Source organism: Macaca thibetana, chromosome 4 (assembly GCF_024542745.1).
Source record: "Macaca thibetana thibetana isolate TM-01 chromosome 4, ASM2454274v1, whole genome shotgun sequence".
Classification (NCBI taxonomy): Eukaryota; Metazoa; Chordata; class Mammalia; order Primates; family Cercopithecidae; genus Macaca; species Macaca thibetana.
This window is the reverse complement of record NC_065581.1, coordinates 81278267-81300258: the sequence shown is the minus strand read 5'-3', so window position 1 is coordinate 81300258 and position 21992 is coordinate 81278267. Positions and strand designations below refer to the sequence as shown.

Genomic DNA, 21992 nt, shown 5'->3' with positions numbered 1-21992 from the left:
CAAGGTTTTTAGTTTCTTTGCACTGGTTACGTAGTTCCTCCTTTAGCTCTGAGAAGTTTGATTGACTGAAGCCTTCTTCTCTCAACTCGTCAAAGTCATTCTCTGTCCAGCTTTGTTCCGTTGCTGGTGATGAGCTGCGTTCCTTTGGAGGGGGAGATGCGCTCTGATTTTTTGAATTTCCAGCTTTTCTGCACTGCTTTTTCCCCATCTTTGTGGTTTTATCTGCCTTTTGTCTTTGATGATGGTGATGTACTGATGGGGTTTTGGTATGGGTGTCCTTTCTGTTTGTTTTCCTTCTGACAGTCAGTACCCTCAGCTGTAGGTCTGTTGGAGTTTGCTTGAGGTCCACTGCAGACTCTCTTTGCCTGGGTATCAGCAGTGGAGGCTGCTGAAGGTAGAGTATTGCTGAACAGCGAGTGTTGCTGTCTGATTCTCGCTCTGGAAGCTTCATCTCAGGGGTGTACCCCACCATGTGAGGTGTGAGGTGTCGGTCTGCACCTAGTGGAGGATGTCTCCCAGTTAGGCTACTCAGGGGTCAGGGACCCACTTGAGCAGGCAGTCTGTCTGTTGTCAGATCTCAACCTCCATGCTGGAAGATCCACTGCTCTCTTCAAAGCTATCAGACAGGGGTATTTACCTCTGCCGAGGTTTCTGCTGCTTTTTGTTTAGCTATGCCCTGTCCCCAGAGGTGGAGTCTACAGAGGCAGGCCAGCCTCCTTGATCTGTGGTGGGCTCCACCCAGTTTGAGCTTCCCTATGGCTTTGTTTACCCACTTAAGCCTCAGCAATGGCAGGTGCCCCTCCCCCAGCCTTGCTGCTGCATTGCAGTTAGATCTCAGACTACTGTGCTAGCAATGAGGGAGGCTCTATGGGCATGGGACCCTCCTGGCCAGGTGTGAGATATAGTCTCCTGGTGTGCCATTTACTAAGACCCTTGGTAAAGGGCAGTATTAGGGTGGGAATTACCCAATTTTCCAGGTGTTGTGTGTCTCGGTTTCCCTTGGCTAGGAAAAGGGATTCCCTTCCCCCTTGGGCTTCCCAGGTGAGGAGATGCCTCGCCCTGCATCAGCTCTTGCTGGTCGGGCTGCACCAGCTGACCAGCACTGATTGTCCAGCACTCCCCAGTGAGATGAACCCAGTACCTCAGTTGAAAATGCAGAAATCACCCGTCTTCTGTGTCACTCACGCTGGGAGCTGGAGGCTGGAGCTGTTCCTATTCAGCCATCTAGGGTGTTCCCCAAAAACTCACTAATTTATAAAAGAATAGTTGAATGCAAATTGTATATTTGGCAGATAGAATAAATTAAGGTTACCTGTTTAGATGGCCAAACTTTTTACTAGTATTTCTGAGGAAGACTTAAAATTTTTCATTTGCCCTTTGTAGGTAATCTTATGGAGGGTATGGACTAAATTTGGGGTAAAGGAGTTTTTATAGCAGTGTGTTTAAAAAAACAAACTCTTCTCCCCCAGGGCCGCCTTTTTCTCTTTAGTCTCAAATGTATGTGGGGGTTGTTTTAGTTAACTCCTTGAATGTTTAAATTTCAAAGACATGGTAAGATTTACATCTCTGAGGGACTGAGAAAGGATGGAAGTTTTTCTCCAAGAAGGAGTTTTAGGACATATTTGTCTATTATGAAAGATCCGGGTTTTTTTTTTTTTTTTTTAGTTTTTCTTTTCCTGGAGCACAGGACAGTCTTAAGGAATATTTTTGTGGTGGGGACCCAAAATATAGGAAGGCCTGGAGCTGATGGAGTTGATTATAGAGCCCTGGAAAGTAGGTGGAATGTAGGTACAGCAAAGCCAGCCTGGCTGCCAGTTCCCTGAGACAGTGTTCTGTTTACTTCCTGGTTGGCAGTATTTACACAAGTAACCTATACACCCCGGCCCTGTATATCAGTGGAGTACTTTCTGTAAATCTTTCAGAGGAAGGCAAGTTAGTAGGCAGCTGGGCATTTAAAAGATTTCCTGGGGAAGTTGGAGGAGTTTTAAGATTAAAAGAATTTGTTCAGAGGATGAGACTGGATTTTTTAGTCAGGGACCCAGAGATCGGAAGATCTTCTGGTAGATCAACGTCAGGCAGTTGGGAGTAAAGGAGACTATAGGTAGGTGAGAAGGAATCCATAGCAGGTGTGGATATTAACTTCGGTCTTAAGTCTAATCTGACTTTTGTTTATTTTTTTCTTTTTTAGACAAGACTTGATACTCTTTTACGCCCTCTTTTAAATTTTATCTTACCATAAGTACCAGTAAGACATTTGTTTAGAATGAATGCTCCCTTTAAAATTCAAAAAAAAATCATTTTTCGATATAAAAGCTCAAATTTTTAAAGGTATACCCATTTTAATGTGACTCTAGACCAGAGGTCCCCAACCCCTGGACCACAAACCAGTACCAGTCTGTGGCCTGTTAGGAACCTGGCCTCTCAGTAGGAGATGAGCAGGGTTCAAGTGAGCATTACTGCCTGGGCTCCGCCTCCTGTCAGATCAGAAGCGGCATTAAATTCTCATAGAAGTGTGAACCCTGTTGTAAACTGCATATGCATGTGATCTAGGTTGTGGGCTCTTGAGAATCTAATGATAAAAGAAGCTTGAATCATCCCAAAACCATCCTCCTTTTCGTGGAAGAACTGTCTGCCACAAAACCAGTCCTTGGTACCAAAAAGGCTGGGAACTGCTATTCTAGACCAATAAGCTTTTTTTATGGTTTAAAACAAGTCAGCCATGCAGGGTTACTCACGCCTGTAAATCTCAGCATTTGGGGAGACTGAAGTGAGAGGATCTCTCAAGGCCAGGAGTTTGACATCAGCCTGGGCAATATGGCAAGACACCATCTCTACAAAAAATATAAAAATTAGCTTGTGCAGTAACATGCGCCTGTAGTCCCAGCTACTCAAGAAGTTGAGGTGGGAGGATTGCTTAAGCCCAGGAGTTCAAGGCTTCAGTGAGCTGACTGTGCCATTGTACCCCAGCCTGGGTGTCAGAGCAAGACCCTGTCTTTACAAAAAAAAAAAAAAAAAAAAAAAACAACCAAGAAGCCTTTTGTAGCTTAACCATGGTTGCCGGGGGCTTCCTCAAAAAGTCTGCAAAAGATCAAATCTCCCTCAATATGCAAAGCTTCTCCTAAAGATAGCCTAAGAAAACAAAGACCTTCATTGCTCTGCAGACAGAATAGTTGTGTGAAAATGGTGTTTCAAGCCTCCCACAGAGAGAACTCCAGTCACGGACCTGCTAATCTGTGACACCACACAGGCATTACTGGGATAGGACTCTCCCAGTATGAACCAAGCAACAAAGTTTGAAACGCCAAAGGCTCCTTATGGACTGGCTTCTCTTATTCAGACAAACTCCCCTGAGCTGCATCAGACAAAGAGAACGCTGCTTGTCACTTGTGTCTTGGGTTCCCACCCTGTTCACCTGGCTGCCTGACACAAGCCAACACGCTTGTGCCCCCCCACCTGGCAGAGACCAGAGAGAGTGTTCTTAGTGGTCATAAAAGCCAAGCTCTCACGACATAAAACAAGATAAAAGGTGAATCTCATCCTTTAAGTTTGTCTAAACAGACACCAGTCTGGTGAGAACCGTGAGCACACCAGTCTGGTGAGAACCATAAACTCATCAGCCTGAGAGGGTGGCTGGAACAACAGGCTTATATGACCTATGTCTGCGTTCTATACTGTGATTCTCCTCCTTACAACAAATGATGCAAAAGACAATAGAAAACAATGACCTTTTCAAGGAGGCTAAAGATAATAACGAATAGGTCGCCAAAACCAAACCCACAAGAGTCACAAATTCAAAGAATTGTACAAATTTTTTTCCTCTACCAATCTGAATATGGAAAAGAACGACCAGGAAAAATTTCAGCTTCCTTTCTTGTCTGCTATAGACAGATATCTGGGAGAGCTGAGTTTGATAAGAATTCTTACCTTTTACCAGCTTCTGCCAGTTTTGCTAGGATTTCATCTGAAGGTTCCAGAGTGGATGGGGTATCCCAGAAAGTCCCATCTGCATTGCCAAAAACTGTCAGGAAGGAAAAAAATTTTTTCTCAACCCATGTGAGTTCCTGTTGGGACAGACCACTGGAACAAAAGACAGATTAACAAGAGAAAAACAAGTTTATTAATGTATGCAGCACATATCACAGGAGAAACCTCAACAAAAAGTAACTCAAAACAATGGCTTAGAACTCTGGCTTACAAGCCATCTTTAACAAAGAACAATCAATTTGTAGATAAAGACAGGACATAGGAAAGCAGTTTTAGGCTACAAAGGTGGGAAACGGGGGGAATGTAAATATATGGTAGGAAACTCATGGAGTACTGCAGATTCCTCTGGTGCCATCTCTAGGCTGATAAGCATCTAGAGCCCTCTTCACTAAAGGAAAATTTATTTCCTACTTTTAGGCAGAACAGGAGGATAGAAAGCTTTTCTTCCATTTGCTGCTGCTTATTTCCTTTAGCTCAAAAATAATTTTTAAGTCAAAGAGGCATATTTTGAGATAACATATTCTGATTTCCTTCAGTACTACTACTGTTTGATTAATAAATAGGCCAGGCCACCGTGATAGAGTCATACTGGATCACCAGTAACAATGTCATTACAAAAATAAATCTTTCTGGAAACCTACCATTTTTATTACTCTAAGATCCATTTAATTCTAAAAAGTGTGAAAAGCCAGGAAAGCTGCACATCCTATTCGTTGATGCATATATACCATTTATTGTTACTCAGGACTTAAGTCCCACAGGCAAAATATAGAGCCAATTGTATTATGAAAAGATCAATGTAAAAACACTCTACAATTATGCGAGTGTCAGTTTTTAAAATCCTGTTCTAGTTGAAAGGCTAGTTCAACATTGTGCATTCTTTTCAATGTTTAAGATGTACATAAAACTTTAACATAAGCACTGAGTTTACAGAACCTCAGAACTGAAGTAAAGTTTTTAGGAAAAGCAATAAAAGAAAGTATATGTACTTATTGTGTGTTTGCAAGATAAAGAATGAAGTCAGTTTTAGCTTTGTTGTTAATTTAGAAATACAATGATAAGACAGTTCTTTAAGAATAGCTAAAATATTTGAAAATAGAAAAGCCACAGCCCATGATTTTTAAGCCTAATTACTAGAAAGCTAAGCACTCAGTGTCCTGAGTAAAGGTAATGACACCCTGCCTTTTAATTGGAATACCTACCTTTTAATATGGGGTTTATTTATAATGGCTGTATTATGTGTAATATTCTATAAAATAGCTGTTTTGACAAGACTAGTTTATTGCTACTGCTGATACCCTTCCGAGGACTCTCCCTGACATCCTGTGTATTATGAGGCATTTCCTCTCAGGCTGATGGAAATATGAACTATTCCCACCTCTGTGTGAGCTCCAGGAAATGCTCTGGCTTCAAAACTGCCTCCAGCAGTTTTGGCAATAAGCTGTTTGCCAAAGCAGTTTGGCAATAAGCTGGACAACTCTAGAGCTCACCTTATTTCTCTTCTCCCAGAAATCACAGTCTGTAGTGCTGTTTATCCAGTGTCTGAAAACAGTTGTTTCAAATATTTTGTGCTGTTTTCTAGTTGTTAAAAGGAGGAGTCTCCCCTTGTCTCCACATGGCCACAAGTGAAAGTGCACTATACATCACCACAGATGAAAACAAACTATACATTTTAAACCATCGGTGGACTTTTGATTGCTTATGTGTTTCTAACATTTTATAAGCCATGAGATAACTAATGATTTAGAAGTTTTCAGCATAAAGCAAATCCCTCAATGTCATTGGAGATAATTCCCACTTAGTATATTAATTCTAGAAATCTGAAAGGATGTTTCTAAACTCATTATGTTTCATGCCTTTGTCACCTAAAATATTGTCAAGCACATATTTTAAAATTATGTCTGCTGCAATGGGGTGAAAATCTTATTAAGCATCTAGCACCTCTTCGGTTGATGCTAACTCAGCCATGTGTTTTTCAAATCTTTGTTTTTTTTAAGACTCTAGAGTTAATCTTTTGTGTTTTAATATTCATCATAGATTTTTCAGTCTATTATTCCACTTCTAATTGACTGCAGAAATCTTCAGTTCATTTATTTCTTCACACCTTGCAGTTGTAGAGAAAGGACATGAATCTTTACTCATGATCCCTACAGATAACTAAGGATTGATGCTATTATTGCTTATTTTCATATTATTCCTATTAGGATATGCATTTTACTGATTATAGATTTTTTCATTTGTGGGATTTTATTTTGTTTTTTAATCTACATAAATATTTTATAAAAGATATAGAAAATATTTAAGACTTAACCTCTAATAAGACCCCAGGGACTACTGTGGCCAACTCATAAGAATTATCAAAATTCTTACTGTAATTTGTCCCAAATATTCTACAGCTAGCTGCTGTTGTTTTATGAACAGATAGTGGAATGATCATAGCATTTATAAGATCTGGGTTTAAATTCTTGACTCGCCATTATAAGGCTCATTAGCATGTTCAAGTAAACATTTAGAGTCACACAACAACCATAAGGCTGTACTTGGCATGCTGGATACAGGCCAAGAAACAGCAGGCTAGCAAGGCAGCATGAGGCATTTCTCTTCAGTGCAAGTCATTCTTACAGCGGTTCATATAGTTGTCCAGGAGCTGTCCGAGTGACAACACAGGTGCAAGGAAGTAAGACTCATACCACCTGCCAGGCATGAGTCTTATTCCCTTGCTAGCTTAGATGCCCCATGCTCCACAAGAATCGATATCTCTTATAGTAATTCTTGTGCGGTGGCTCCCACAAGGACATGCTCAGTGACAAGAGGCAGCATGCTCAGGAGAGCCCAAAACTGTCTTCCTATGAAGTATTTCAGTTCATACAAAGTCCCCCAAGCCTAGGTGCCTGGTGTGTGGCCGATGGCCATTCTTTATCAAGGGGAGAACAGACACAGAAAACTGAACCCAAGGTCAGTTTCTCATGCAAAAGAAAAAAGTTATCTTTACATAGCCACTTCTAGTGCCTTTAAACTCCCTCGGCCTCAGTTTATACAGCTGTCAAGTTAAATAAGACCTTCATAGCACTTTTTATTCATTTATTTAATAAATACTTAGTGAGCAGATGTCAGTCCCTATTATATGCTTCTTAAGGTATAGCAATGAAACATCTGAAGTCCTTGCTCTCAAGCAACATTCTAACCAGTGGGACAGAAAAATAATCAAACAGATACATATAGTCTGTGTCTCCTGCTAACTGCCTTTGCTTCAGAACTGTGTCACATGCTATTGTGGTTTGAATGTCCCTGCCAAAACTTATGTTTACATTTAGTTGATGTTAAAGCAGGAATGGGTTAGTTATCACAAGAGTGGGCTCATGATCAAAGAATAAGTTCAGTGGTTCTCATTCCCTCTTGTCTCATCACCCGCCTGCCCTTCCATCGTGGGTTAGCACAGCAAAAGGCCCTTCCCAGATGCCAGTACCATGCATTTGGACTGTCCAGATGCCAGAACTGTGAGCCAAATAAATGTCTGTGGTATTTGGTTATACCAGCAGAAAATAGACTAAGACATGTGCCCACCTCTAAACCAATCACTGCCAAGAAAAACTGGACAGCTATAACTAATAAGTTGTTTTTGTCCAGTAGTTGTCCAGTAAACTGACAGTAAAACTGATCAGAATTTACCCCAGCATGACATGAACAATATCAAGGCCTTGTCAGCAAAGAAGGCAGGAATGGCTGCTTAAGACACAGTGCTCAGTATCTCCTTCAGTGCCAGCCTAGTTAGAATCTAAGCCCTCTAGATTAAGTAAGCACTCACAATTCCTCTAGCAAAGTGACCAGGAAAACTTATGCCAATAGTTACAAAGCACAAAGGTACATGACATGATTGAAAAGTACACAGACACAGTGTACCAGGCTCATTTTTTTTTCTTTTGAGACAGTCTTACTGTTGTCGCCCAGGCTGGAGTGCAGTGGCACAATCTCCTCTCACTGCAACCTCTGCCTCCCTTGTTCAAGTGATTCTTATGTCTCAGCCTCCCCGAGTAGCTGGGATTACAGGGTTGTGCCACCATACCCGGCTAATTTTTATATTTTTAGTAGAGATGGAGTTGTTTCACCATGTCAGCCAGGCTGGTCTGGAACCCCTGACCTCAAGTGATCCACCCACCTTGGCCTCCCAAAGTGCTGGAATTATAGGCGTGAGCCACCACGACCGGCCCAGGCTCGTTTAAAGTAATAAAAATAGTAGTAATTTTGTGGTTCAGTGTAAATTGAAATGTGTAATTTGTAAGATTATCTACTCACCAACAAGTAAGAGAACGAAGACAAATGTCTTCTCTGAGAAGCAGTCTCTGGGCTATGCACAGATTGTTTGAACTCTAGCACCTGAGCCAACTCCTGCCAGCAGTCAGTGATATCTGTCTTCTCTAGTAGGAAAGCATCTTCACTCACCTTTAAGTGACATCATCTGGGTGAAATCACTCTTTTTTACTTTAGCAAAGTAATAAACGATGAATAAGATAACAGAGTTTTATTCATTAAAGAATATATGCTTTTATGCTTTTTATTGGTGCTATTTCTGTCCTTAGTTGAGCATGGATTCAATATGCAATGTGTTTTTATACTATTAATACATGATAATTAGTATTAGCAATTAGAAGGTATAAAACACTATAATCCCACTACCTAGTTATATTTTGCTCTATATCCTTCCAGATTTTTTTCTATTCATAGAGAAATACAAATATTGTGGATATGGTTCTCATGTGTGTACACATGCAAATACATGTTTGTTCATGTATATGCATGCATGCATATGATTTTCAAAGCATTTTTAATGTAATAGTGTGCGTGTGTATGTGTGCATAAAATCTTTTCATGACAGTATATTATCTTTATTGGCACTTCTGTTATACCATTTCAAAATAGAGGCATTATAATAGTAGTAATAATTATTTATCAAAAGTTTAATCTGTGGGGGGAGGCTGGCAAGATGGGCAAATAGGAACAGCTCTGTTCTACAGCTCTCAGTGAGATCAACACAGAAGGCAGGTGATTTCTACATTTCTTACTGAGGTACCTGGCTCATCTCATTGGGACTGGTTAGACAGTGGGTGCAAACCACAGAGGGTGAACCAAGGCAGGGTGGGGCATTGCCTCACCTGGCAAGTGCAAGGGGTCAGGGAACTCCCTCCCCTAGCCAAGGGAAGCCGTGAGGCACTGTGCCATGAGGAATGGTGCACTCCAGCCCAGATACTACACTTTTCCCACGGTCTTTGCAACCCACACACCAGAAGATTTACTTGGGTGCCTATGCCACCAAGGCCCTGGGTTTCAAGCACAAAACTGGGAGGCCATTTGGGCAGACACTGAGCTAGCTGCAGGAGTTTTTTTTTTTTTTTTTTTCATACCACAGTGGCACCTGGAATGCCAGCAAGACACTCCCCTGGAAAGGGGGTTGAAGCTGGGAAGCCACGTGGACTAGCTCAGCAGATCCCACCCCCACAGAGCCCAGCAAGCTAAGATCCACTGGCTTGAAATTCTCGCTGCCAGCATAACTGTCTGAAGTGACCTGGGACACTCAGCCTTGGTGAGGGGAATGGTGTCCACCATTACTGAGGCTTGAGTAAGTGGTTTTCCCCTCACAGCATAAACAAAGCCTACAGGAAGTTCAAACTGGGCAGAGCCCACTGCAGCTTGGCAAAGCTGCTGTAGTCAGAATGCCTCTCTAGATTCCTCCTCTCTGGGCAGGGCATCGCTTAAAGAAAGGCAGCAGCCCCAGTCAGGGTCTTATAGAAGAAACCACCATCTGAAATGCAAGATGGCTGAGTAGGAACTTTTGCTCCAGTCTATAGCTCCCAGCGTGAGCGATGCAGAAGACGGGTGATTTCTGAATTTCCAACTGAGGTACTGGGTTCATCTCACTGGGGCTTGGTGGACAGTGGCTGCAGCCCAAGGACTGTGAGCTGAAGCAGGGCAGGGCATCACCTCACCCAGGAAGCACAAGAGGCCGGGGAATTCCCTTTCCTAGCCAAGGGAAGCCATGACAGACGGTACCTGGAAAATCAAGACACTCCCACCCTACTACTGCGTTTTTCCAACAGTCTTAGCAAACAGCACACCAGGACATTATATCCCGCACCTGGCTCGGAAGGTCCCACGCCCACAGAGCCTTGCTCACTGCTAGCACAGCAGTCTGAGATCGAACTGCAAGGCAGCAGCGAGGCTGTGGGAGGGGCATCTGCCATTGCTGAGGCTTGAGTAGGTAAACAGAGCTGCCGGGAAGCTTAAACTGGGTGAAGCCCACCACAGCTCAAGGAGGCCTGCCTGCCTCTGTAGACTCCACCTCTGGGGGCAGGGCATAGCTAAACAAAAGGCAGCAGAAACTTCTGCACACTTAAGTGTCCCTGTCTGACAGCTTTGAAGAGAGTAGTGGTTCTCCCAGCACGGAGTTTGAGATCTGAGAATGGACAGACTGACTCCTCAAGTAGGTCCCCGACCCTCAAGTAGCCTAACTGGGAGACACCCCCGAGTAGGGTCCGACTGACACCTCTGAAATGAAGCTTCCACAGGAAGAATCAGGCAGCAACATTTGCTGTTCTGCAATATTTGCTGTTCTGCAGCCTCCGCTGGTGATACCCAGGCAAACAGGGTCTGGAGTGGACCTTCCAACAAACTCCAGCAGACCTGCAGCTGAGGGTCCTGATTGTTAGAAGGAAAACTAACAAACATAAAGGACATACACACCAAAACCCCATCTCTAGGTCATCATCATCAAAGACCAAAGGTAGATAAAACCACAAAGATGGGGAGAAAACAGAGCAGAAAAGCTGAAAATTCCAAAAATCAGAGCACCTATTCTCCTCCAAAGGAACGCAGCTACTCACCAGCAATGGAACAAAGCTGGACGGAGAATAACTTTGACGAGTTGACAGAAGTAGGCCTCAGAAAATCAGTAATAACAAACTTCTCCAAGCTAAAGGAGGATGTTCGAACCCATCGCAAAGAAGCTAAAAACCTTGAAAACAGAGTAGACAAATGGCTAAAATAAACAGCATAGAGAAGACCTTAAATGACCTGATGGAGCTGAAAACCATGGCATGAGAACTATGTGATGCATGCACAAGCTTCAGTAGCCAATTCGATCAAGTGGAAGAAAGGGTATCAGTGATTGAAGATCAAATGAATGAAATGAAGTGAGAAGAGAAGTTTAGAGAAAAAAAAGGAAAAAGAAATGAACAAAGTCTCCAAGAAATATGGGACTATGTGAAAAGACCAAATCTACATCTGACTGGTGTACCTGAAACTGACGGGGAGAATGGAACCAAGTTGGGAAACACTCTTCAGGATATTATCCAGGAGAACTTCCCCAACCTAGCAAGGCACACCAACATTCAAATTCAGGAAATACAGAGAACGCCAAAAAGATACTCCTCGAGAAGAACAGCTGCAAGACATGTAATTGTCAGATTATCCAAAGTTAAAATGAAGGAAAAAATGTTAAGGGCAACCGGAGAGAAAGGTCAGCTTACCCACAAAGGGAAGCCCATCAGACTAACAGCAGATCTCTTGGCAGAAACTCTACAAGCCAGAAGAGACTGTGGGCCAATAGTCAACATTCTTAAAGAAAAGAATTTCAACCCAGAATTTCATATCCAGCCAAACTAAGCTTCATAAGTGAAGGAGAAATAAAATCCTTTACAGAGAAGCAAATGCTGAGAGATTTTTTCACCACCAGGCCTGCCTTACAAGAGCTCCTGAAGGAAGCACTAAACATGGAAAGGATCAACTGATACCAGCCACTGCAAAAACACACCAAATTGTGAAGACCATCAATGCCAGGAAGAAACTGCTCCAACGAACGAGCAAAATAACCAGCTAACATCACAATGACAGGGTCAAATTCACACATAACAATATTAACCTTAAATGTAAATGGGCTAAATGCTCCAGTTAAAAGACACAGACTGGCAAATTGGATCAAGTGTCAAGACCCATCAGTTTGCTGTATTCAGGAGACCCATCTCAGGTACAGAGACACACACATAGGCTCACAATAAAAGGATGGCAGAAGATCTACCAAGCTAATGGAAAACAAAAAAAAAAAAGCAGGGGTTGCAATCCTAGTCTCTGATAAAACAGACTTTAAACCAACAAAGATCAAAAGAGACAAGGCCATTACATAATGGTAAAGGGATTAATTCAACAAGAAGAGCTAACCTAAATATATATGCACTCAATACAGGAGCACCCAGATTCATAGACCAAGTCCTTAGAGACCTACAAAGAGACTTAGACTCCCATACAATAATAATGGGAGACTTGAACACCCCACTGTCAACATTAGACAGATCAATGAGACAGAAAGTTGACAAGGATATTCAGGACTTGAACTCAGCTCTGCACCAAGCGGACCTAATAGACATCTACAGAACTCTCCACCCCAAATGAACAGAATTTTTCTCAGTACCACATCACACTTATTCTAAAATTGACCATGTAATTGGAAGTAAAACATTCCTCAGCAAATGCAAAAGAATGGAAATCATAAGAGTCTCTCAGACCACAGTGCAATCAAATTGGAACTCAGGATTAAGAAACTCACTCAAAACCACAAACTACATGGAAACTGAACAACCTGCTCCTGAAGGACTATTGGGTAAATAATGAAATTAAGGCAGAAATAAATACGTTATTTGAAACCACTGAGAACAAAGACATGACGTACCAGAATCTCTGGGACACAGCTAAAGCAGTGTTTAGAGGGAAATTTATAGCACTAAATGCCCATGAGAGAAAGCAGGAAAGATCTAAAATCAACACCCTAACATCACAAAATAGAACTAGAGAAGCAAGAGCAAACAAATTCAAAAGCTAGCAGAAGACAAGAAATAACTAAGATCAGAGCAGAACTAAACGAGATAGAGACACGAGAAATCTTTCAAAATCAGTGAATCCAGGAGCTGATTTTTTGAAAAGATCAACAAAATAGATATGACTGCTAGCACAAATTAATAGAGAAGAAAAGAGAAGAATAAAAGACACAAGAAAAAATGATAAAGGGGATATCACCACTGATCCCACAGAAATACAAACTACCATCAGAGAACACTATAAACACCTCTGTGCCAGTAAACTAGAAAATCTAGAAGAAGTGGAAAAATTCCTAGACACATAACACCCTCCCAAGTCTAAACCAGGAAGAAGTCGAATCCCTGAATAGGCCAATAACAAGTTCTGAAATTGAGGAAGTAATAGCCTACCAACCAAAACAAGTCCAGGACTGGGTGGATGCACAGCCGAATTCTACCAGAGGTACAAAGAGGAACTGGTACCAATCCTTCTGAAACTATTCCACACAATGGAAAAAGAGGGACTCCTCCCTAACTTATTTTATGAGGCCAGCATCATCCTGATACCAAAACCTGGCAGAAACACAACAAAATAAGAAAATTTCAGGCCAATATCCCTGATGAACATCAATGCAAAAATCTTCAATAAAATACTGGTAATCCAAATCCAGCAGCACATCAAAAAGCTTATCCACCATGATCAAGTCAGCTTCATCCCTGGGATGCAAGTGTGGTTCACCATACGCAAATCAGTAAACATAATCCATCACATAAACAGAACCAAGGACAAAAATCACATGATTATCTCAATAGATGGCAGAAAAGGCCTTTGACAAAATTCAACAGCCCTTCATGCTAAAAATTCTCAACAAACTAAGTATTGATGGAACGTATTGCAAAATAATAACTATTTATGACAAACCCACAGCCAATATCATATTGAATGGGCAAAAACTGGAAGCATTCCCTTTGAAAACTGGCACAAGACAAGGATGCCCTCTCTCACCACTCCTATTCAACTTAGTATTGGAAGTTCTGGCCAGAACAATCAGGCAAGAAAAAATAAATAAATAAAGGGTATTCAAATAGGAAGAGAGGAAGTCAAAGTGTGTCTGTTTGTAGATGACACAATTGTATATTTAGAAAACCCCATCATCTCAGTCCAAAATCAATATGGGCAAAGACTTCATGACTAAAAAACCAAAAGCAGTGGCAACAAAAGCCAAAACTGACAAATGGGATCTTTAAACTAAACAGCTTCTGCACAGAAAAAGAAACTGTAATCAGAGTGAACAGGCACCCTACAGAATGGTAGAAAATTTTTGCAATCTATCCATCTGACAAAGGGCTAATATCCAGAATCTACAAAGAACTTAAACAAATTTACAAGAAGAGAAGCAATCCCATCAAAAAGTGGGCAAAGGATATGAACAGACACTTTTCAAAAGAAGACATTTATGCAGTCAACAAACATATGAAAAGAAGCTCATCACTGGTCATTAGAGAAATGCAAATCAAAACCACAATGAGATACCATCTCAGGCCAGTTAGAATGGTGATCATTTAAAAGTCAAGAAAAACAGATGCTGGAGATGATGTGGAGAAATAGGAATGCTTTCACACTGTTGGTGGGAGTATAAATTAGTTCAACCATTGTGGGAGACAATGTGGCAATTCCTCAAGGATCTAGAACTAGAAATACCATTTGACCCAGCAATCCCATTACTGGCTATATACCCAAAGGATTATAAATCATGCTACTATTAAGACACATGCACACATATGTTTATTGTGGCACTGTTCACAATAGCAAAGACTTGGAACCAACCCAAATGCCCATCAGTGATAGACTGGATAAAGAAAATGTGGCACATACACACCATGGAATACTATGTAGTCATAAAAAAGAATGAGTTCATGTCCTTTGCAGGGACACGGATGAAGCTGGAAACCATCATTCTCAGCAAACTAAGGCAAGAACAGAAAACCAAACACAGCGTGTTCTCACTCATGAGTGGGAGTTGAACAATGAGAACACATGGACGTAGGGAGGGGAACATCACATGCGGGGGCCTGTTGGGAGGTTGGGGGTTAGGGGAGGGATAGCATTAGGAGAAATACCTAATGTAGGTGGCAAGTTGATGGGTGCAGCAAACCATCATGGCATGTGTATACCTATGTAACAAACCTATGCAACATGTACTCCAGAACAAAGTATAATTTTTTTAAAAAGTTTAATGTGTACTAGAAACTGTACAAAGTGTTTTATATGCCTTATTTTATTTGATTCTCATCACAACCAAAAGAGTAGTTACTACTATTATTCCTATTTTAGATGAAGATACTGATGCTAAGGAAAGTGAAAAAGCTTGTCCAGGCTTACCAACCACCATATAGAAATGCCACCATTAGAACCTGTTGCCTGTGACTCTAGGTCTCAGGCTCTTATTAATCATTACTAATTTATTTCACAAATCCCTTATTGTTGGTATGCGGGTTGTTTCCAGTTTTTTTAATAATATGTACATAGCAGGAAGTGTTTTTTTTCATATGTGTTTATTAAGTTATCTCTATAGGATAATTCATTAAAATAAAAGGATTTTTAAAATATATATACATATTCAGTTTTCATTATATTCTTAAAGGTTCTTTTAGGTACATGCAATTAAAAGGAAATTTTCTCTATTTTTCTAAAACCAGATTTCTAAGTTTATATGATTTACCAATGAATGTTTAATCATCGAAAAGTGAATGCACTAATTAATTCATGAATAATTGTTAAACATCTACCTCTCTGCCATGGGCAGCTCTAGGTGCTAGGAATAGTGAGGAGAACAAAGACAAAAATCTTTGCTCTTATGATGTTTACATTTTATGTGAGGAGTCAGACAGTAAACATATATAAGGTTTAATAAAAAATGAGACAACATCTGTAAAGTGCTTAGCCTAATGCCTAGCACATCATAATGTAATGACTGACTACTACTTACCCTTTAAGACTCAATTCAAGCACAGCTGCCTTAGGAATTCTCTGTGGCCCATCTTCTCTTCGAGTGAGGTGTTCTCACTTATCTCACTACTCATTGGCCATCTCTGTATCATAGCACACCATATTAGAGTTCTCATTCACTTGACTGCTTCATTCAGAAAACCGGAGCTTCCTAACTGGTGTACCAGGAACAGTTGTATCACAAGATAGTAACAGCTGGAAATGTTACTCAAAATCATTTTTCAACCATTAAAAAGGTTACAGGAATTGAAGTAATATTTGACCATTCTGTGTATGACTGTGCCTTTATCAGCTTTCTTAGGTTAGTCATCATTAGTTCTTTAAACAATCATTTTAGTAAACACTATTTTCACACATACAGTTTTTATGCCCAACCAACACTCATCAGCACAGCATGTTCTGTGAGGCCTCTCCCTGAGCTCTCTGCAAACCATCCCAAGGATAGTCTGCATAGTTCTTTGTTCAGTGATGATACCATCAGGGATGCTACACATTTAAAATAGATTGCCTCTGATTTAATTTGCTTGTATCTTTGCATGTTTTTCAACTAATGTAGGTAAGATACTGGGATTTTTTGGTATTATTGTTATTAGGTAATGGGTCTTTTCATAGAAAACAGGAGTGATTGTTAATTCTATCCATTTTCATTTGGTTTTTGTTGCCTTTTGATGTAAACAATTAGCAAGATCTGATTCTTGTTGGAATTTCTGTTCATGATTATATGGAATAAAGAAGATACAATTAATTGTTTTCCCAAGCTCAATATGAAGGCACTGCATTACAGTCTATGAGGGTGGTGTTTATGTCTTTAATCTCTGGATCCCCAGGTCCTAAGACAGCAGCCAACACAGAAAGGGCTCAGTACTTCCTTGTCTCTGTTTTTATATGTATACATTTATTTGTGGAATGAACTACTACAAATTATAAAGTGATAGGGCCATAGAGAATTACAAATAGAATTATAGGGAGTTAACAGAAGAAAAATACATTTTCATTGAACTCTTTCTGTGCATGGGGCACTATACTGTGTTGAGTGCTTTAAATATACTTTTTTAAATTCTGAAAATAACCACCTTACTCACAAATACGTTGTAGTGAAACTTAATGCATTAAAGAACGTGCCAACTTCATTTTCAGCCCCTTTACCAGACTGCCATACTTGGGAGGTAGAAAATGGTCCATTCAGCTGGAACCTCTTAGACTGTGAGGTCAACTCAGAGCTAGGATGAGCCTTTACTTTCTGGATATAGAGAATGAAAGCTATTAATTACTCTAACAATCCAAGATGCCTTTTACTTATATAGAGAAATTTTATACAAATATTCTGATTTTCAAGATTACCTATTAAAAAATAATTAGTTCTTGTGATCATAGGTTTTCATTTGCTTCAATGTGCTTCAATGTCAATTTTAGGTTACAAAACTCTTAGAAGAATTGAGAGAAGCCAAAGAAAACCATACACCAGAGATGAAACATTTCGTGGGCTTAGAAAAGAAAATTAAGCAGATGGAAATGAGACATGCACAAAGAGAACTGGAACTTCAACAGGTAAAGTAAATCATTTTACATATTTATATAGGTCTTTACTTTTAAATGCCTTTACTTTGCTATAGTTTTGTCATCCCTAGCAAAAATTACCACTTGAAGTGTTTCCAGTGTATTTTGATCTTGTTAAAAATTTAATAAATTTATAACTTTTATGAGAAAAATGAGACTTTATATCTCAAGTGCTTGAAGATTGGTATCCTTATATCTGGAAAAAAAGCAAAACTTTGTATCATGTTTTTTTTTTTTTTTTTTGAGACGGAGTCTCGCTCTGTTGCGTAGGCTGGAGTGCAGTGGCCAGATCTCGGCTCACTGCAAGCTCCGCCTCCTGGGTTCACGCCATTCTCCTGCCTCAGCCTCCCGAGTAGCTGGGACTACAGGCGCTATTGATGGGTTCCTAAAAACTTACACATCTTACCCTGGAACAAGGCATGGTGTTCCATATTCAAGTCATTTCAGCAAATGTTTATAAGAAATAAATTGTTTTAATATGATTATTTAAATTATATAGCTAGCACTAGTAATATTACTATACTTAATTACAAACAGATTAATTAAAATAGCAGATCTAAAGGCATGATGTGTTTTTAGGCACTTGCCTTGGTGCTGAAATTTTACTTGTTTGAACAGTATATAGTCTGCTTGGGCTGATGTAACAAAATACCATAAATTGGGTGGTTAAACAGGAGAAATTTATTTTCTCACAGTTCTGTAGGCCAGAAGTCCCAGATTGAGGTTTTGGTCAGTTAGGTTTCTGGTGAGGTCTCTCTTCCCAGCTTGCAGATAGCCACCTTTTTTCTCATTCTAACATGACCTTTCCTCAGTGCCATGTGCGCGGAGGTGAGGAAGAGGGGTGAGACATCTCCTTGGTGTCTCTTCTGCTGAGAATCTCTTTGGTGTCTCTAGTGGTGAAAACACTAATTATTATCAAATCAAGTCCCCACCCTTATGATCTCACTTAACATTCATTATTTCCTTACTCCACACACAGCCACATTAAGGGTTAGGACCTCAACATATGAATTTGAGGGGGACACAAACATTTAGTCCCTAACACAGTTGGGATGTATATACTCCTTGAAGACAGAAAATGCTGCATCTATGCAGAGCATTATAGTTTACCTGAGTTCCCCAAAGAAACCCCAGGTTTGCCTACTTTAAGATTGTTAAAGGTTCCTCACCCACCACTATGAACTATGACAGCAATGTGGAATTTTTGTATTTGCAGATAATACAGCAAACACACCAAGCAGTGGAAACTGAGCAAAACAAAGAAGTTGAAAAATGGAAAAGACTGGCACAGTTAAAGAATCGTGAGCTGGAGAAGTTCCGCATAGAACTAGACTCAATATTAGATGTTCTCCGAGAGCTGCACCGTCAAGGGGTGGTTGTGCCAGTTGCTTTTGCAGATGAAGTGAATGCACCAGAGTATTCCTAGAAACTCAGATTTCATAATGACCTTATTAAAAGGCCTAAAAAATGGATGGGATTGTGCCACTGCCAGGACAGCTTATGAAAAACAAGTGTTCCAGTATGTTTCCAGAAAGCAAACAACCAAAGCAACATTTCAAAATAAATTGCCTTTAACCAATAAAAACATATCATGGTGTATTTTACTAAAAATCATTAACCAGTCACATTTTAAGTGATTTATGGACAGGTTCCTTTATAGCCGAGAAGGTCTCACTTGTATGCTAGAAATAGAAAGAAAAGAAAATTGAACATACTGTGCCACATTTTTATTGATAATGTGGGATTTTTTTAATTTTTATTTTAGATCCAGGGGATATATGTGCTTGTTGTAACATGGGTGTATTGAATAATGGTGAGAATTGGGCTTCTAGTGTACTCATCACCTAAATATTAAACACTGTACCCAATAGGTAATTTTTCAACCCTTACTGCCCCTCACACTCTTTACCCTATTGGAGTCCCCAGTGTCTAATCTGCATCTTTATGTCTGTGTATACCCATTGTTTAGCTCCTACTTTTAAGTGAGAACATATGCAATATTTTATTTTTTACTTCTGATTTAGTTCACGTAGGATAATGGCCTCCAGCTCCATCCATGTTCCTGCAAATGACATGATTTCATTCTTTTTTATAGTTGCATAATACTCCATTTATATGTATCTCTCTATATATATATCTCTCTCTCACGTTTTCTTTATCCAGTCAATTGTTGGTAGATACTTAAGTTGGTTCCATGAATTTGCTGTTGTAAATATTGATGCAATAAACATACATGTGCAGATATCTTTTTTATATGATAATTTCTGTTCCTTTGGGTAGATTCCCAGTAATGAGATTGTTCTATTTTTACTTCTTTGAAAAATCTCTGCTATCCACAGAGGCTGAATTAATTTACATTCCCACCAAAAGAGTATTCATGTTCCTTTTTTTTTTTTTTTTAATACTTTAAGTTCTAGGGTACATGTGCACAACGTGCAGGTTTGTTACATATGTATACATGTGCCATGTTGGTGTGCTGCATGCATTAACTTGTCATTTACATTAGGTATATCTCCTAATGCTATCCCTCCCCTCTCCCCCACCCCTCAACAGACCCCATTGTGTGATGTTCCCCTTCCTGTGTCCAAGTGTTCTCATTGTTCAGTTCCCACTTATGAGTGAGAACATGCAGTGTTTGGTTTTCTGTTCTTGGGATTCTCAGCAAACTATCGCATGTTCCCTTTTCTACACATTGACACCACCATCTGTTGTTTTACGACTTTTTAATAATAACCATTGTGACTGGTATAAGATGATATCTCAGAGTGGTTTTTGTATTTCTGTAATGGTTAGTGATGTTGACCATTTTTTCACGTGTTAGTTGGTCAGTTGTATTTCTTTTGATAAATGTCTGTTCACGTCCTTTGCCCAGTTTGTAATGGGATTGTTTGGGGTTTTTTCTTATTGTTTTAGTTCCTTCTAGATGGTGAATATTAATCCTATCTCAGGGAAATAATTTGCATATATTTTTCCCCCATTATGTAGGTTGTCTGTTTATTTAGTTGATTATTTTGCTGTGCAGAAGCCTTTAATTTTAATTCAGTTCCATTTATCTATTTTTGGTTTTGTTGCATTCGCTTTTAGGGTCTTCATTGTGAATTCTTTGCCAAGGCCAACATCCAGAAGAGTTTTTCCTAGGTTTTCTTCTAACAAATTTTAATAGTTTTAAGTCTTACATTTAGGTCTTTAATCCATCTTGCATTAATTTTTGTATATGATGAGAGGTAAGGGTCTAGTTTATTTCTTCTGCATATGGCAAATCAGTTTTCCCAGCACCATTTATTTATCTAGGTCCTTGAGGTTGAGGTACGATGTTAGGTTGTTAATTTGAGATCTTTCTGTCTTTTTATGTAGGCATTTATTCTATAAACTTTCCTCTTAACATTACTTTTGCTTTATCCCAAAAGGTTTTGGTATGTTATGTCTCTATTTTCATTTATTTCAAAGAATTTTTTTATTTCTGCCTTAATTTCATTGTTTACCCAGGAGTCATTTAGGAGCAAGTTGTTTAGTTTTCATGTCTTGTGCAGTTTTTGTTTGTTTTTGAGACGCAGTCTTGCTCTGTCACCCAGGCCAGAATGCTATGGTGCAATCTCGGCTCACTGCAACCTCCGCCTCCTGGGTTCAGGCAGTTCTCCTGTCTCAGCCTCCAAGTAGCTGGGATTACAGGCGCACGCCATCACACCTGGCTAATTTTTTGTATTTTTAGTAGAGATGGGGTTTCACCATGTTGACCAGGCTGGTCTTGAACTCCTGACCTCAGGTGATCTGCCCGCCTCGGCCTCCCAAAATGCTGGGATTACAGGCGTGAGCCACCGCGCCTGGCCATGTTTGTGTAGTTTTGAGAGTTCCTTTTGGTATTGATTTCTAATTTCATTCCACCATGGTATAGGAAGATACCACACCATGGTATAGGAAAGCCCTCATCTCTTAAAAAATATTTCTTAATTAGCCAGGTGTAGTGACACGTGCCTATAGTCCCAGCTACTCAGGAGGCTGAGATAGGAGGACTGCTTGAGTCCAGGAATTCAAGGCTGCAGTGAGCTATGATTGCACCACTGCACTTCAGCCTGGAATAGAGCAAGACCCTGCCTGTAAAAACAAAATTAAAAAATAAAAAGGTAAAAAGCAAGTGAAACGAATTTATATAATCTACCTAAATATTACCAGTATTGATATAAAAATTGAGTTTTTGCATTTTGTCATACTAAATCTTCAAAATACATTTTACAGTTACAGCATATCCCAGTTTGGACTAGCCATATTTCAAGTGCTCCGTAACCATATGCCTAGAAGGTAGTAAAAGTATTACGATTTGCTATTTTTTATGTAAAAGAAATTTTAAGCTATAAGTAATTTATTTTATTGAGTGTGTTTTGTGTATTTTTATTTGTGAGCCTATTAATGTATAGCTGCACCCATCCTTTCCTTTGTCCTTTTGACTGTCTGTGGGCCATTCATTCCAAATGCAAGCAGTGCCTGGTTCTGGAACACAGGGACGTGCGAACATCATGAAGGGGTGGCCTGCCCCTCCACACCTGTGGGCGTTTCTCGTTAGGTAGAACCAGAGACTTGAGAAAAGAAATGAGACACAGAGACAA

The 21992-nt window shown here is 39.9% G+C and overlaps 1 protein-coding gene across 10 annotated transcripts in view; it reads left to right on the top strand.

Moving 5' to 3' along the window:
• CEP162 (centrosomal protein 162) overlaps window positions 1–18976 on the top strand; it is a 457088-nt gene extending 438112 nt beyond the window's left edge. For all 10 annotated transcript variants that reach the window (XM_050788104.1, XM_050788106.1, XM_050788107.1 and 7 more), the window contains 2 exons: window positions 17248–17382; window positions 18608–18976. In XM_050788104.1, coding sequence (XP_050644061.1) covers window positions 17248–17382; window positions 18608–18817 — 345 coding nt within the window. In that variant the 3' untranslated portion in view covers window positions 18818–18976. The remainder of the gene's footprint in view (window positions 1–17247; window positions 17383–18607) is intronic.
• Window positions 18977–21992: the final 3016 nt, after the last annotated feature.